The 15,705-nt window shown below is 37.5% G+C and overlaps 1 protein-coding gene across 1 annotated transcript in view; it reads left to right on the top strand.

The window, feature by feature from the left end:
• Positions 1-11,746, top strand: part of LOC308500351 (selection and upkeep of intraepithelial T-cells protein 1-like) — a gene marked incomplete at its 5' end in the record, with an annotated part of 39,393 nt that extends 27,647 nt beyond the window's left edge. The window contains 4 exons of the mRNA XM_081054906.1: positions 3,322-3,417; positions 8,001-8,120; positions 10,493-10,524; positions 11,661-11,746. Coding sequence (XP_080911032.1) covers positions 3,322-3,417; positions 8,001-8,120; positions 10,493-10,524; positions 11,661-11,672 — 260 coding nt within the window. The 3' untranslated portion in view covers positions 11,673-11,746. The remainder of the gene's footprint in view (positions 1-3,321; positions 3,418-8,000; positions 8,121-10,492; positions 10,525-11,660) is intronic.
• Positions 11,747-15,705: the final 3,959 nt, after the last annotated feature.

The following is a 15,705-nucleotide window of genomic DNA, read 5'->3' as shown; positions in this document are numbered from 1 at the left end:
CAGTGTATATCTTTCAATCTGAAATGAGTCTCTTGTACACAGCACATGGAAAGGGTTGGTTTTCTTATCCATTCAGCCCTCCTATGTCTCTTGATTAAAGCATTTAATCCATTTACATTCAAAGTAATTGTTGACAGACCTGTAACTATTGCTATTTTATTATTTATAATTTTGATTTTTTTTTCCATCTCTAAGAAATCCCTCTATATTCCTTGTACTACTGGTTTGGTGTTGATGAACTCCTTTAGCTTTCTCTTGTCTGGGAAGCTCTTTATCTGTCTTTCAATTTTAGATGATAGTCTTGCTGGGTAGAATAATCTTGGTTGCAGGTTGTTGCTTTTCATCATGTTGAATATTTCATACCAGTCACTTCTGTCCTGCAAAGTTTCTGTTGAGAAATCAGCTGATGATCTTATGAGGGCTACCTTATAAGTTATTAGTTGCCTTTCTCTTGCTGCTTTTAGGATTCTCTCTTTATCTTTAACCTTTGCCATTTTAATTATGATGTATCTTGGTGTGGGCCTGTTTGGGTTCATTTTGTTTGGCACTCTGTGCTTCCTGGACTTGTATGTCTATTTCCTTCACCGGGTTAGGAAAGTTTTCAGTCATTATTTCTTCAAATAGGTCCTCAATTCCTTGTTTTCTCTCTTCTTCTGGTACCCCTATTATGCACATGTGGTTACGCTTGGAGTTGTCCCCGAGGTCTCTTAAACTATCCTCATTTTAAAAAATTCTCTTTTCTTTTTGCATTCTGATTGGGTGTTTTCTGCTATCTTGCCTTCCAAATCACTGATTTGGTCCTCCACTTCATCTAATCTGCTGGTGACTTCTAGTTCATTCTTCATTTCAGTTATTGTATTCTTCACTTCTGACTGGTTCTTTTTTATGGTTTCTATGTCCTTTTTTATGCTTGCTATCGCTCTGCTGAAGTTCTCACTAATTTTCTTGAGCATCCTTATCACCATCGTTTGGAACTCTGTCTCTGGTAGGTTTATTCCCTCCATTTCATTTATTTCTGTTTGTGAAATTTTCTCCTGTTCTTTCATTTGGGATACATTTCTTTGTTTCCTCACTTTGACTGCCTCTCTGTGTTTGTTTCTATGTTTTAGGTAGATCTGCTATGTCTCCCAATCTTAGCTAAGTGGCCGTATGTAGTAGGTGCCTTGTGGGGCCCTGGCACAGTCTCCCTGGTCACCAGCTCTCAGATGTTCCAGGATTGTCCCTTTTGTGGGTTGTGTGTGCCCTCCTGTTGTAGTTGAGCCTTAATTGCTATTGGAATGTTAGGGGTGGGGTTGACCCTCAGGCTGATTGGCTGTGGGATTTGGCCATATCCACAGCTTACCTCACTGAGTGGGATTTGCCCCAGGGGGCTCTAGTGCCTGTTGGGACTACCCTTTGTGTGTGCTGCGTGTGGGCCTAATTGGGTGGCGGTCTGCTGTGGCCTGAAGCCAACATCCAAGTATATTGGTTCTGGGACCTCTTGGGAGAGGTTCTGGTGCAGGCCTAGGTCATCCACTGTCTGTGACCAACTGGGGACTACCTAGCAGGAGCTACAAAGTGATCCACAGTTATTCACTGTCTGTGCTAAACCTGGAGGCATGTGGGAGAGGCCATGCTGTGAACCAAGAAAGTCTAACATCAGTACCTGGCCTGGGGTAGTTCTGCATAAAGCCAGAACACCCAGAGGCCTGCTGCCACCTGCCCACTCTCTTTAGGTTCAGCTACTAATAAAGACTCCTACAGGATGCCAGTTGTGTGAGACAGGAGCTCAGGGAGTTATTAGGGTGGGAAGAGTTATGGTCACCAGGTAATGTAGATTCTGGTTTGATGCCAGTGCTGAGCCTGGGGTGACTCAGCAAAAGTCTCAGAGCACACTGAAGCTATTTACTGCCCACCTGAAGCCTGTCAACTCTGATAGTTTTCCAAGAAAAAGTGCAATGGTGGGGGCAGGGCTGACTGCTCATGAGAAAGTGCCTCCAGCATTGGGAGTTTGGGGTGAAATGGAGTCCTAGTGAAGCTCACCAGACCAACTCAAATTCAGATTTGGCCATGCATGTGTGGGGATGGCTCAACACAGGCAAGATGGTGTTTGCCCACTGGCCAGATGGGAGAAGAACTCCACACAGGGAAAATGGCCAACTGTCCTCCAGCTCCTGCCCTGAAGCCACAGACCCCAGGCTGCACCCCCCCCAAGCCCCTGATGCCCACTGAGTTACCATCCCTCTGCCAGAGCCCAAGGTGTGTGCCTGAGTGTAAGTGAATCTGTGCCCAAGCTTTTTAAGAGGACTCCTGGGTTTCCCACAGCCTTTCTGTCCCACCCAGATGATCAGAATCCCCACTGTTTTTCACAGCCAGATGTTGTGAGGGCTTCTCCTCTCAGCACCAGTACCTCAGACTGGGAACACTAGTGTGGGGTTGGTGTCCCTCGCTCCTCTGGGGGGGACCTCCACAACTCAGATATCCCTCCTAATTCTCAACCACCACATGAAGGTTGGGGGCCAGCCCAGTTTGTGTCTCTACCCCCAACCCAGTCTCAATGTGGCTTCTTTTTGTATCCTTAGTTATAAACTTCTGTTCTGCTTGACTTCAGATGATTCTCCAGGTTGAATTTTCAATAATTTTGTTATAATTTTAATGTGTTCACAGAAGGAAGCTGGCACGGTGTTTATCTACTCTGTCATCTTGGATCTCTAAATGAATCTTTTATTTTTTTAAATCTAGCTTGATGGAGGAAATCATAGTTTAATAAAAAGTTTTCCAGCCTTGAAATAATTGTTCTCCCACTGCAGTAAGCACCCTAAACAATAAATATTCAAGCCAAGATTGAAGAATAGCAGGGATGCTAAAGAGAAGAGCCTTGCACTGTAACTGAAGGCCCTTACCTCTGTAAAATTCTTGGCTTCCAAGGCACTTTTGTTCTCCTAGCTAACTCAGAGTTTCCAAAAACTACCACTTTATTGGTCCTATCAACTTTATACCTTAACATGTCACAATGTTATAGTGACCAGGGCCCTACTCTTTCTAGATCTTATTTCCAGGCTGCTCACATGCTATACAGTATGGGAACAAGTAGAAAGAGATCATTCTTTTTAACCTTGCTCTATCCTCAGCTTAAGTGGCTGTGAGCCCTGATTCCTGGCTTTATCTTCGCCCACAATCCTGCCTTTCATGCCTGAACTCTGATATAGGTTGAATAGCTCTGAGTAGACATGGCAATGAGAACTTTTAAAAAGTTTCCTGTATTCAGCATTGTTATTGTTGTCCCAAAGTATCCTTAAAGTCCTACCTTCCTAATTCTCTTTCTGTTTGACTCTTTTTCAGTTGCACAGAATAAATGGTTTGTTTCAGTAGTTGAGCATTTACCTTTCCTGATGCAGGCTTTCATCTTTCCTGTCTACTGGATATTCAAGAAAAGAGGTAAATGGAACTAGAAAACATGGAGTTTTTTAGATCATTTCTTCTCTGGCTGGTGCCCTTTTTACTAGGAAGTACTTAGAGATAAAGCTGGGTGACCTTTGTAGCAGCAACAGGAGGAGGAATCAGGGTTACATGACGTCTCAGAGGTTTCAGATTCTGCTCCCTGAACTGTTAGAAGCCCAGGATTTTAGGCTGTATTAATTGATGGCTGTGTTTCCACCATCACTTATGGTGACAATTGCTGTGCACCAAGGGAAAATATATGTTCCTTCAGGTGTCACAGAAAATTCATCAAAAATTATTAAGTATAGACACTCATTTACGAAACACAATTATTGATGTCACCTATAGGTTGGCTCTGAAGCCACAATTCAAAAACATTTTTGAGTTAGAGATGTTCTTTGAAAAATTAATGAAATAATCCAAACGTGCAATTTTACTTATTTTATTTTCTATTCAGTTTCAAGAATACTGAAAGGTATCACTTACTCCTATTTACATACATTTAGATGCTATTTAGAAGTGTGATTATACTACATTATATACCTTATTATGATAGTATCTAAGAATTTAGCAATACCTTTCATTCATTTGCAGTCACTGGTAAGTATTTACATAGGACAATGACTAAGTAAGCAAAAGCATCACTTTATTATTGGCTAGGGCTTTTTTAAATCTAGTATATATTTCTGCATTGCCCCCAAACTAAGCCCATTACATATATTTATACCTCCAATTACAAACCCAAGCCTCAAATCTTAACAAACAAATGAGCACAAAGAACAGCCCCCTCCGAGTCAGCTAGAAAGTAGTAAGAATGTATAAGATGGAATTCTTTTTCCAAAAGTATGGAGGTCTGACTACCCTAAACCACTCTCTTACAACAATAGATGTGCTGCAACGTTTATCTATCAACTATCTAATCTATCACCAATCTGTATCAATCTACCAACTATTATTTTCAAGTTATTTTTGAGCTACTGAGAAGCATTGTTAAAGGAAATTCTTCAGACAGAGGAAAATAATTCCAGAAGGAAATGTGGACATTAGGAATTAAGGAAGAGTAAAAAGAGAAGGGGAAAATATCTGGGTAAATCTATTAGAATGTCCTTCTATTAAGTTCTTCAAAAACCCCAGTTGGCTATTTCTCTTCCTGTTGTCCCACCACTTGGCTCTAGACACAGGTACAGACACAGGAAGTGTACAGCAAAGCGGATGTCTTAGTCCATTCAGGGTTCTATAACAAAAGCCACAGAATGGGTAGCTTATAAACAACAGAAATTTATTTCTCATAGTTCTGGAGGCTTGGAAGTCCAAGATCAAGGTGCCAGGATGGTTACATTCTGGTGAGAGCCCTATTCCTGGTGTATAGCTGGCACCTTCCCACTGTGTCCTCACATGGCGGAAAGGGGAGTTCTGTGAGATCTCCTTTATAAAAACACTAATCCTATTAATGAAGCCTCCAACTTTGTGATCTAATCACCTCCCAAAGAATGATCTTCCTAATGCTCTCACATCAAGCATTAGGATTTCAACATATGAATTTTGAGAGAGATACAAACATTCACAGCAGTGGGGTGAAGTAAAAAAGAAAAAGATAGATAGAAAGCTTGATGGTGGAAAGCAAAAATCATAGTATTGTCTGATTAGATTTTTTGTTTTCATTCTCATTGTTTAAAATTAATTTTTATTAACTATATTTGGGGTGATATTAGTTAGTAAAATTATGTAGGTTTCAAGAGTACTTTTCTATAATACATAGATGTAACATATGTGACAACTGCAACATAAATAGGGATGGTAAAGGGACCTAAGTAGGTTGTAGAAAATTCAGTATATTTATTTTAATTCCTTGTACAACCATTAAAACCAACCAAACAAAAACTATACAAATTAATAGAGAAAAACACAAAAGATAAATTAAAATGTAAAAATAAAAAAGTTCAAAGAATCCCTAAAATTGAGGAAAGGAGGAACAGAGGAATAAGAAATAGAGAAAACAAATAATAAAATGGTAGACTTAAATCCAAACATATCAATAATTATATTAAATGTAAATGATTGAGTTTCCTCAATTTTCTTTTTACATGTTGAAGCCATAGTAAGTACATACACATTTAAAACTGATAAACTTTACTGATGAAAGAAAGCATTAATCATTACAGTGTAGCTATTAATGTTTTGCTTTAGCATCTATTTTGTTCATTAGTAACATGGCTACACCAGTAATCTTATCACTTGTATTTGCATTGTATATCTTTTTCTAACCTTTTATTCAATCTTATACAATATTTTTTATTTAAACTTTTCTGCATGCTTATGCTTTTATGTTCCTCTTGCAAAAAACATATAATTAGATTTTAATGATTTAAGGTATGCTGTTTAATTTAACTGTCATTTAAATGGATAATTTATACCTTTTGCTTATTGATGTTTCAAATCTCTAACATTATTTTGTGCCTATTGACTGTCCTGTTCTAGCCACATATTTCCATTCTTCTTTCACTTTTATTTATTGTGTATTTTTAATAATTTCATTTCCTTTTTTATAATTTTAATCATTCCATCTGTTTTCTCTTATAATTGACATATAACTTATACAGTATTTCTATTATTTTAGCAGTTCCCTTAGAAATTATAACATGTATACTTAACTTAAGTCTGAAGTGAATTAATACCTTAAACACTCTCAGCAAATTAAAAAAACAAAACAAAACTTGGAATAGTTTAATAACGTTTAGCCCCGTTGAGTTACATACTATGGTTGCTGGGGGATTTAATTCTATGTTATGTAAGCCTCATGGGAGGTTATTTTAATTATTGCTTTATATAGCATTGCATATTTATATTTATCCATGCATTTCAATGCTTTTTATCTTTCTTTCTTGCGTGTTAGACTTTACAAATACTAACACATTTAGTAGTCTGTTGACCTTTCCCTCACCTTTATTTCAATCACTACAGAACTTTAGGTTGCACATTGTTGTTTTTTTCCAGGGTACGGAATATATTATTTCACCATTTGGCTTCCACTGTCACTATTCTATCAAGAAATCTTCTGAGTCTTGACTGTGAACTGTTTTTTCTCTGGTTGATAAGAGTTTTTATTTGCCTTTGTGCCTGTGTGCATACGTGTCCTCAGTGTGGGATTCCTTTTATTTTTCATAACAGGGATTTGTTGGGCTCCCTGATTTTCTATATTAGTGTCTTTTACCAGATATTAAATATTTTCAACTACCATTATTTCAAATACTTTGTTTTCTCCATTCTCTAACTCTTCTTCTTGTACAACTTTACAACAATCAATCAGAAATTCTACTTTATCCTATATGTCTTTTACCATTTTTTAATTGTTTTCACTTTTTCACTGTTTGTATCTTCCCATTTATTATTCAGTTTACTAATTATCTCCTATAACATGACTAATCTCTTTTGGGACCCAGCCTTTGAATTCTTAGTTTCAGGTATTATGTTTCAATACCATCAGTTCTATTAACTATATTTTCAAATGTGCTATGTCTCATGTTTTTATTATTTCCTGTCTTGCAGGTATTTCCTAGCTTGTCTCTTTCAATTTTTGAAATATAATGTGTATATAGGTGTTTTATAAGATTTTGTCTCATAATTGAAATATCTAAAATTGTTTTGCATGTGTTTCTGATTTTTGTTGAGTGTTGTCTTTATAGCTCAAATTCATTTATCAGATATTTAATAAGGGCCTACTATGTGCCTGGCACATTTCCAAATACTGGGGATTCAACAATTAACAAAAAGTTAAAAGACGCTGACCTTCTTCTGGAGCTTACATTTCAGTGACTATGTTTTCCATTAATGACATGAAAACTACCATCTCCAACTTCTCTATTGGTCCTTCTAGGGTCTCATCACAATGACAACATTTTAAAGATTTGAATTTAGTAATCTTGGCCCTTGTATCATCATTTGCCCATTTGTTACTTAAATGGAAAGACTTTGAGCTTCTTTAATATTATGATCATATCCAGTGCACATTGCATATTGAAATTTTGTCTTCTAACACTGAGCTGCAATTACAAACAATTTTGTTTTATCCAACTGCTCAGAGGTCCAATTTATTATCTCTCTATGACATTTCTAGAACATTTTGCCTCTACAGCTCCTAACCAAGGGTATGGAAGCAAATGAGAAAGTGTTCATTTAAGTGAGTAGATGCCTTGCAGTTTACAGTCATGGCTCAGCCCAAATTTTACACACCCTCTGGCTCATGTAATCTACCAAGTCTTATCCTGTTATAAAACCTGGGGTTGTGATCCCAAACCAGACCCAGAAAAACAAGTAAACGAGGGCTTGAAGGAAGATTTGCCTTTGCCAATGCTCCCCTTTACCCTGTTAAATGGGCTCTACATACCTGTTTCTTTTATTTGTGCCTCTTTTCCAGTCTCTATTTTGTTTTGCATATATATATATATGTACATATATATATATACACATATACATATATATGTGTATATATATATACACATATACGTATATATGTGTGTGTGTGTGTGTGTGTGTGTGTGTGTGTGTGTATATAGTTTTTAAAATATTTCCTTTTTTTCTAGTCTCTGTTTTAGATGACCTGCCATTGTATAGTACTTGGATGTATGATATGTCTATGATCCTGGGTGTGCTGATGTGTTTTTTCACCGTACTTGTTTACGGTCTACTTTGCACTCTGAAAGGTAAGTGAGACAGCGATGGTAGGAGCTCTGACAATGTTATCTCCTATACTTCCACCAGAATCCCTTGTATGCTTAGCTTGCACACTGAAACTTCTGGTATAGGGTCAAATAAGCTCTAGGGGGAAAAATGGCAGCTTTACCACTCCCATTATGAGTGAAAGCTAGTCCGAAAGGGCACAGCAGTCAGAAAGAAAATCAGGACAAGAACAAGAATCATGAGCAATTCCCATGTAACAGTCTCATGCCAACCAAAAAAAATAAAAAATAACAACAGAAATAACAGCGTAAGAGCCAGAGAAGGGCTGTGCTCGTGCGTGCCAATACAGGCTCATTTTATCCTTCTTGCCCCTGCTTAGGGGTTGTCCCTTCTGTCTAAAAAAAATCAGGTAAATTCCAAATGGGTCATCATTTGGTGGTGTTCAAGTACCAACTAATGCCCTAAGCCCTTGAATCAAGGGTTTTCTGTTTTGAGAAGAGACAAAGTGTGTGTCTTGTCCTGGCTTGTTTCTATCTTAGTTAAGAAATTGTAGAAGAATCGGGCTTCCTTTTATTGGACTGCAATTATCAAAGGAATGGGTCATAGCTGTGACGTCTGAATTAACACTCTACTTCCAAACCATATCATTTAACTTTTTCCTTAACAAATATATTCTAAATACCCCAATGTGGAATTAGAACCAAATCTGTCTTGGGAGAGACTCTTCTCACTTATCTAAATGGTATTCTCCAAGTTTGTAGTAGGCAGCCCTCAGATTTTGTCACTTACACGATATTAAGCCAATATCTTTACTGCTGTCTATGTATCTCTTTATCCACTCAACTTCTTGAATGACACATGTAATTTACACAAAAATGGTTGTTGATACGGGTTTCTGCTCTAGAATTTAATTGTACAAAACATTACAACCACAGAGGTTCTTTTCTCTCTCCCATTTTGTTCTGTCTAGAAAATAATCTTTTGATCTTGAGCTTCACTGTCCTATGAATGTCAGTGAGTACCATCATGACCTTTGATGTACGCTCCTTCCCCAGACCTTAAGTTTAATTAGGATTGAAACCACATACATTCAATAATAACTCTTGCTGCTTCCTTAACAGATTTTCTATAATCATGGACATCTGACTCTTCATCTGAAACATAGGACACTTGAGAACAGCAGAAGCAGTTATATAAAACTTTGAGAAAAAAGCACTTTGGATCAAGGGCCTGTGCTTTTGTGCAAAGTCAAATGATGAGCAAAGTATCAGAGCAAAATAAAAATTTTCATAGATATTTTGTAGTCTTTGAATGTATTTATTACATATGTATCTTCCTTGCAAATTTACATGAGAAATTATCTAAACCAAATGTAAATTGCACCATAACAAAGAACTCCAGCAAGGGCAGTAGCTATAGGTAGAAAAAGTGATAAGCTAAGAAGCAAACATATCACAAAATCGAAATGTTTCCTTGAAATAATCCCAGTGTATCATAATCAGATATGTAAATGGACTCAAATCTTTGATTTTCAAACTAAGACTCAATTGGATGAAATTACAAAACAGAAAATGTTTGATTTTCAGGACTTATGCTCTGATGGTTAACTTTATACATCAACATGACTGGGATAAGGGATGCCCAGATAACTGATAAAACATTATTTCTGGGTGTTTTTGTGAGCATGTTTCCGGAAGAAAGTAGCATTTGAATCAGTAGACTGAGTATAGCAGATGGCTCTCACCAATGTGGGCAGGCATTAGCCAATTCACAAGGGGCCCAAATAGAACAAAAAATTGGAGAAAGGGCAAATTCTCTCTCTTCTTGAGTTGGGATGTCCATATTCTTCTTCCCTTGGATATGAGAGCTCCTGGTTTTCAGGCAATTAGCCTTGAATTGGGAGTTACACTATTGGCTCCCTTGGTTCTCAGGCCTTTGAACTTACACCTACTGAATTATACCACCAGCTTTTCTGGTTTTCTACCTCAAAGATGGCAGATCACGGGACTTCTTGTTCTCCAAAACCACATTCCAATTTACATAATAAATGTGTGTGTGTGCATAAACTTATATAATAAATTTATATATATACATTTATATAGATATACGTAATTTATATAATAAATTTATACAAACACACACACCGAGGTCAGACAATTAAGTTTGCAAACTCATCCTAGAAAAAGTGCCACATGCCTCATTGCTGAATATCACTATGGTCACATTTGAAGTACTCCCCTTGAGAAGCTATGCACCAATGCCAGGGGCTAGTCCACCCTTCAAAGCAATTTTGGAACTCTTTTTCTGGAATGGCTATCAGAGCTGCTGTCATATTACCCTTGATGTCCTGAATGTCATCAAAATGTCTTCCTTTCAATATTTCCTTTATCTTCAGGTAAAGAAAGAAGTCATTGGGGGTCAGATCAGGTGAGTAGGGAGGGTGTTCCAATACAGTTATTTGTTTACTGGCTAAAAACTCCCTCACAGACAGTGCCCTGTGAGCTGGTGCATTGTCGTGATGCAAGAGCCGTGAATTGCTGGCAAAAAGTTCAGGTCGTCTAACTGTTTCACACAGCCTTTTCAGTACTTCCAAATAATTAACTTGGTTAACTGTTCAGTTGGAACACATTCATAATGAATAATCTCTCTGATATCAAAAAAAGGTCAGCAACATCATTATGACAAGTTCTCAAACGTAATAGTCAGCCCTCGTATATATACCCTATTGGTTCTGTTTCTCTGGAGAACCCTGACTAATATATATGCTTAAAACTTAATGATAAAATCAGTTTTGGTGTAAAAGGATGGAAAAATAAATACCTGGAAAATAATAACTGTATAATTATACTAGTAATTATACAGAAAACATAATTGCTACTACATAATAGCAATACGTAGGTGTCATTGTTTAAAACTTTAGCCATTTGGGTTGGCATGTAGTGCTATCATACTAGGGTCTTAATTTGTATATCTCTAATGACTACATATGTAACCTAGTATAAAGTATGGGGCAAAGTAGAACATTTAGACATGATGTACTTGTCGACCTCAGTGCAAAATCAATCCGAGGCAACGTGTAAGTGTCCACATGAGACTTTAAGAAAGGGAACTTTTATACCTTAATCCAAAATGTCAGAGAAGGATAAGAGTGATGTGGACCTAACATCTGAAAGAAAGATTTTTGGAGAATGTGGGATTTGAGCTGGACTTTTAAGATAGTTAATGTTTTGGGTTTTAAAAATAAGAGAAAATAAACTAGAGGGGACACCCAGTGATGCTAAGGAATAGAGTTTTTGTAAGAAATGGCTTGTTTTTAAGCAATCTTGCTTCTCTCCTAGGTTTGGTAACTTAAAAAGGTCCCCTGTGAGATCTGCATGATTGGATCAGAACTAGAAACACGCGAATATAGTTCTCTAAATAGCAGAGTTAAATTAGTTGTGGAATTTGAAGGGCTGAGTTCAGCATATTTTGATAGGATTAATTTTAGTATAAGAAGAGACAAGAGAACTCTCTCTCTCTCTCTCTCTCTCTCTCTCTCTTTCTCTTTCTGGGTGTGCACAAAGAAGAGGTCATGAGGGCACATGGTGACATGGCTGTTACCTACAAGCCAGCAAGGGAGACCTCACCACAAATTGACCATGTTAGCACCCTGATCTTGGACTTTCAGCTTCCAGAACTGTGAGAAAATAAATATCTGCTGTTTAAGCCACTCAGTCTATGATATTTTGTTATGTTACCCCAAACTGACTAATACATTTCGTCTATAAAGCAATAAGTAAACTAGGGAAAAATGTTAGAAATCAACTTTTTTCAGAACTCCAGAAGTTAACCAAAAGCTTGCAACAACCAGAAGGACACTTAATCAGAAAAAAAAACACACAAACAAACAGCTGAGTTTAGGTAAGACAGTGAACTTTGCGGCATGTTAATGGAACCTCATATTCTGCTTCCCAGCTCAGTGGTTATCTTGAAAATAACAGCCTGCATTCCCTGACTAGTACTGGAAGAGAGCATAAATGGACCTCATTACCAAAGATGCATATAAGTTGGAACCCACATGCATGAGCTAGACCATCACAAAGTTGGATTGGTATCTATATCTATTCTTGCTTCTATTTCAGGATTATTTCCTCTGACCTTATTGAGGAGACTATGCAGAAGTTAGGGCAACTTTATAACAGAGTTAACACATGCATTTGGTTTAAGAGTCAGAGAAGTTGAAGGAAGATTAATGGGAAGATAGAGCAATTGTATATCTATCTGCACATTTCCCTTGTGGCCCATCCTAATTGGAAACATAAAAGAAAGGGCATTCTGGAAAGTATAGTTCAGCCTAGACAAGTTGATACATTATAAAGCTATCAAAATGTCCTTAAATCAAACTTTTTTTATATGTGAGAAGACAGAATCATCTCACATAAACTAAGAGAAAAAACAGACAAGAGAAATAGATCCAACGGCCCTATTGTTTACTGAGATAGTAAAATTAGCTGGTAAGTTTAAAATAACTGCCATGTTTCCCCAAAAATAAGACCTAGCCGGACCATCAGCTCTAATGTGTCTTTTGGAGCAAAAATTAACATAAGACCAGGTCTCATATATAAGACCCGGCCTTATACATAACATAAGACCTGGTCTTATATTATAGTATTATATTATACAAGACCTGCTCTTATATTATAGTAAAATAAGACCTGGTCTTATATTAATTTTTGCTCCAAAAGATGCATTGGAGCTGATGGTCCAGCTAGGTCTTATTTTCGGGGAAACAGGATATCATTAATTTGTTCAAACATGTAGAGGAAGCTTTATATAACGTTACCATAGAAGTGGAATCTATGATAGAAAAATGCTTGGGATTCCCAAATGAAGAAAATATAACTTCTGAAATATAACACTCATTAAAATAGTTTGGTAGTCTATTAGGCAGGGAGAACACAGTATTAGTGAACTGGGAGACTCTGTAATTGTAAAAATCCAAACTGAAGAACAGAAAGAAGAAAGAATAGAAAATAAAGAAAAAAGCATAGGGAGATAACAAACACAATGAAAAGATCTAATATACATGTAACTGAACACCCGAAAAGGAAAAGAGCATGATGCAGAAAAAATATTTGAAGAAACAATTGTTGGAATTTTATTTTTAAACTCATGTATTCAAGGAGGTATGTGAAACCCAAGAAGGATAAATAGAAATTAAACCATATCAAACACATCATAAATAGACTATGAAAACCAAATTGAAGCAAAAATGTTTAGAGCAATCTGAGAATTCAGACTGACTTTTCAACATAATACAAAAGAGACATGCAACAATGAAATAACTGATCTAACACTTTGGAAGGAAATAAGTTCCAATTAGGGTTTTGTTCCAGTTGACATTATCCTTAAAAAATGCAGGTTAAATAAAGATGATTATATCACAATCTGAGAGAAGTGAGGTTATTTTAGTTTAAGAAGATATTTACAAATACCAAGACCTCCTAATTCTTGAATCAAACTATAAACATGGTACATCTTTACCCTGGTGTGAAAAGCTCAGTCAATGCTTGGATTTTTGTAAGCCAGTATTTCTCCTTCAAGATTTCTAGTTTTTGTTTGTTTTGTTTGTTTTTCCCCCCCACCTGTTCAAATTTGTTTCACCCCTTTTGTCATGCAGGGTCTCTGGTCCCACTCCCCACATAAAAACTCAGGACATGGTGAGGCCAAAAAGGAACACCCACAGAGCCATAGATAGGGGAGTCATACCAGTATAGTCTCGCTGGCGGCTGGGTTGGAGACACAGGAAGCAGGAGCCACACAATCCTCCACCCACTGTCCGCTTCTCTGCCAACCAACCTCATTTGCTAACTGCAATCCACCTCTGCAACCCTCAATCTTCGGCTAGTGTAGCCACGGCAGTTATATTAGTGGCCAATGGCTCACTGGTTACAGCTGACATCCAACTAGACACAGCTGATGGCCATCCAATCACAGTTGATAGCCATTTACTACCCAAACCAGCACCTTTCCATGTGAGGGCGAGAGCCTGGAAACTGCACTCCTGGCTCTGTCCCCACACCTTCCTTCTGCTTCCCTCCCACTCCTTCAGTTCAAGCCCTTGTTTCTCAGTCTAGTTGTGTAGGACACAGCTCCCTGGCCTTGCACTCCCCGTGGGCTGAAGTAGTTGGTCGCCAGTCATCAACTCACAGCAGCTCACAGCAGCTCACAGCAGCTCTCACCGGCCGCTGGTCACCCTGCAGCCTGAGCCCAGCACACAGCAGCTCACACCAACTTCCGGCTGCTCACGGCAGCCCAGCTCCAGGGAGAGCTGTTGTTCACAATCTTAGCGGTAGAGGGCGCAGCTCATTGGCCCATATGGGAAGGAAACCAGTGGCCTTCGGCATTAGAAGCAAGGCCCTCCAACTGCCCGAGCCGCCCGGCCTGCCTGAACATTTCTAGTTTTTCAGAAAGCCTATCTCCCTGATATCTACCATGTTGGAGCTGGAAGCATCCCTTGGCTAAAATGCCAGGTTCCCACTGTTCTTATCAAGACTCAGTAAATTTTCTTGAATAAATGCTCTCCAATTTGTAATATGAAATTAACAATTAACAAAATTACGCAGTGGTGGCAATTTATTTTATATTTCTTTGTTTAAATTAATTGTCAATTCAGCCAAATATCCAATAAATATATTTCTTCTCCTTATTTATTTACCCAGATACAACTATCTGGAATTTGTTGTGCAGTTTATGTGTTTTTGTATGTATTGTGTGTGTGTATTTATAAGTATACATTTCATATCTCATTGTTTTATGTCAAATTTATTTCACTATTGTTAAATCTTAGTTATCCTTTCTAAGTGTACTTGCGTTTCAACATTATCTGTGTTGATGTAAATCTAATGTATAACTTTATACTTAGCATTATCTGTTGCAGTAGACTGAATGTTTGTGTCTCCCTGCCCCCCAAATTCATCTGTCGAAACCCAGTCCCCAGTGTGGTGGTGTTTGGAGGTGGAGCATTTAGGATGAGATTGGGTCATGACAATGGAACCCTCATGAATGGTATCATGCCCTTATAAAAGAGGCCCCAGATCTCTCCCTTAGCCATTGCATCACGTAAGGACACAGTGGAAAGACTGCTGTCAATGAACCAGGAAGTGGGCCCTCAGCAAACACTGGATACTTGACCTTGGAATTCCCAGACTCCAAGACTGAGGGAAACAAATTTCTGTTGTTTATAAGCCACCCAATCTATGGCATTTTGTTATAGCAGCCTGAATGTACTATAACATCGGCTTAGAAATATTCATAATATTGAAAAGAAATTTATTGAATTTTATTTCTGTCTTGAAAAATAAATATTCTATCTCTCTCTTTATAATTTCATTCAGACCCACAACAAACACCTAGTCTAAGTGGAAATGTAAATATTTATTTTTATGCATAACAATTTTTATTAATTATTGACAAAATGTTTTTTACTAAGTTGTTTTTAAATAAGGAATATATGACTTCCCATTTACACAAATGATTGTCAAAATTTGATGCTTTTAAATGTTTGTTAGACTGATAGTGGTAAGATAAAGTCTCACTGTTTTGGATTTCATTTACCCTGAATAGTAA

This window comes from Rhinolophus hipposideros (assembly GCF_964194185.1).
Source record: "Rhinolophus hipposideros genome assembly, chromosome: 8".
Lineage (NCBI taxonomy): Eukaryota > Metazoa > Chordata > Mammalia > Chiroptera > Rhinolophidae > Rhinolophus > Rhinolophus hipposideros.
The sequence above is the reverse complement of the archived record's forward strand: the minus strand, read 5'-3'. Positions and strand labels throughout refer to the sequence as shown.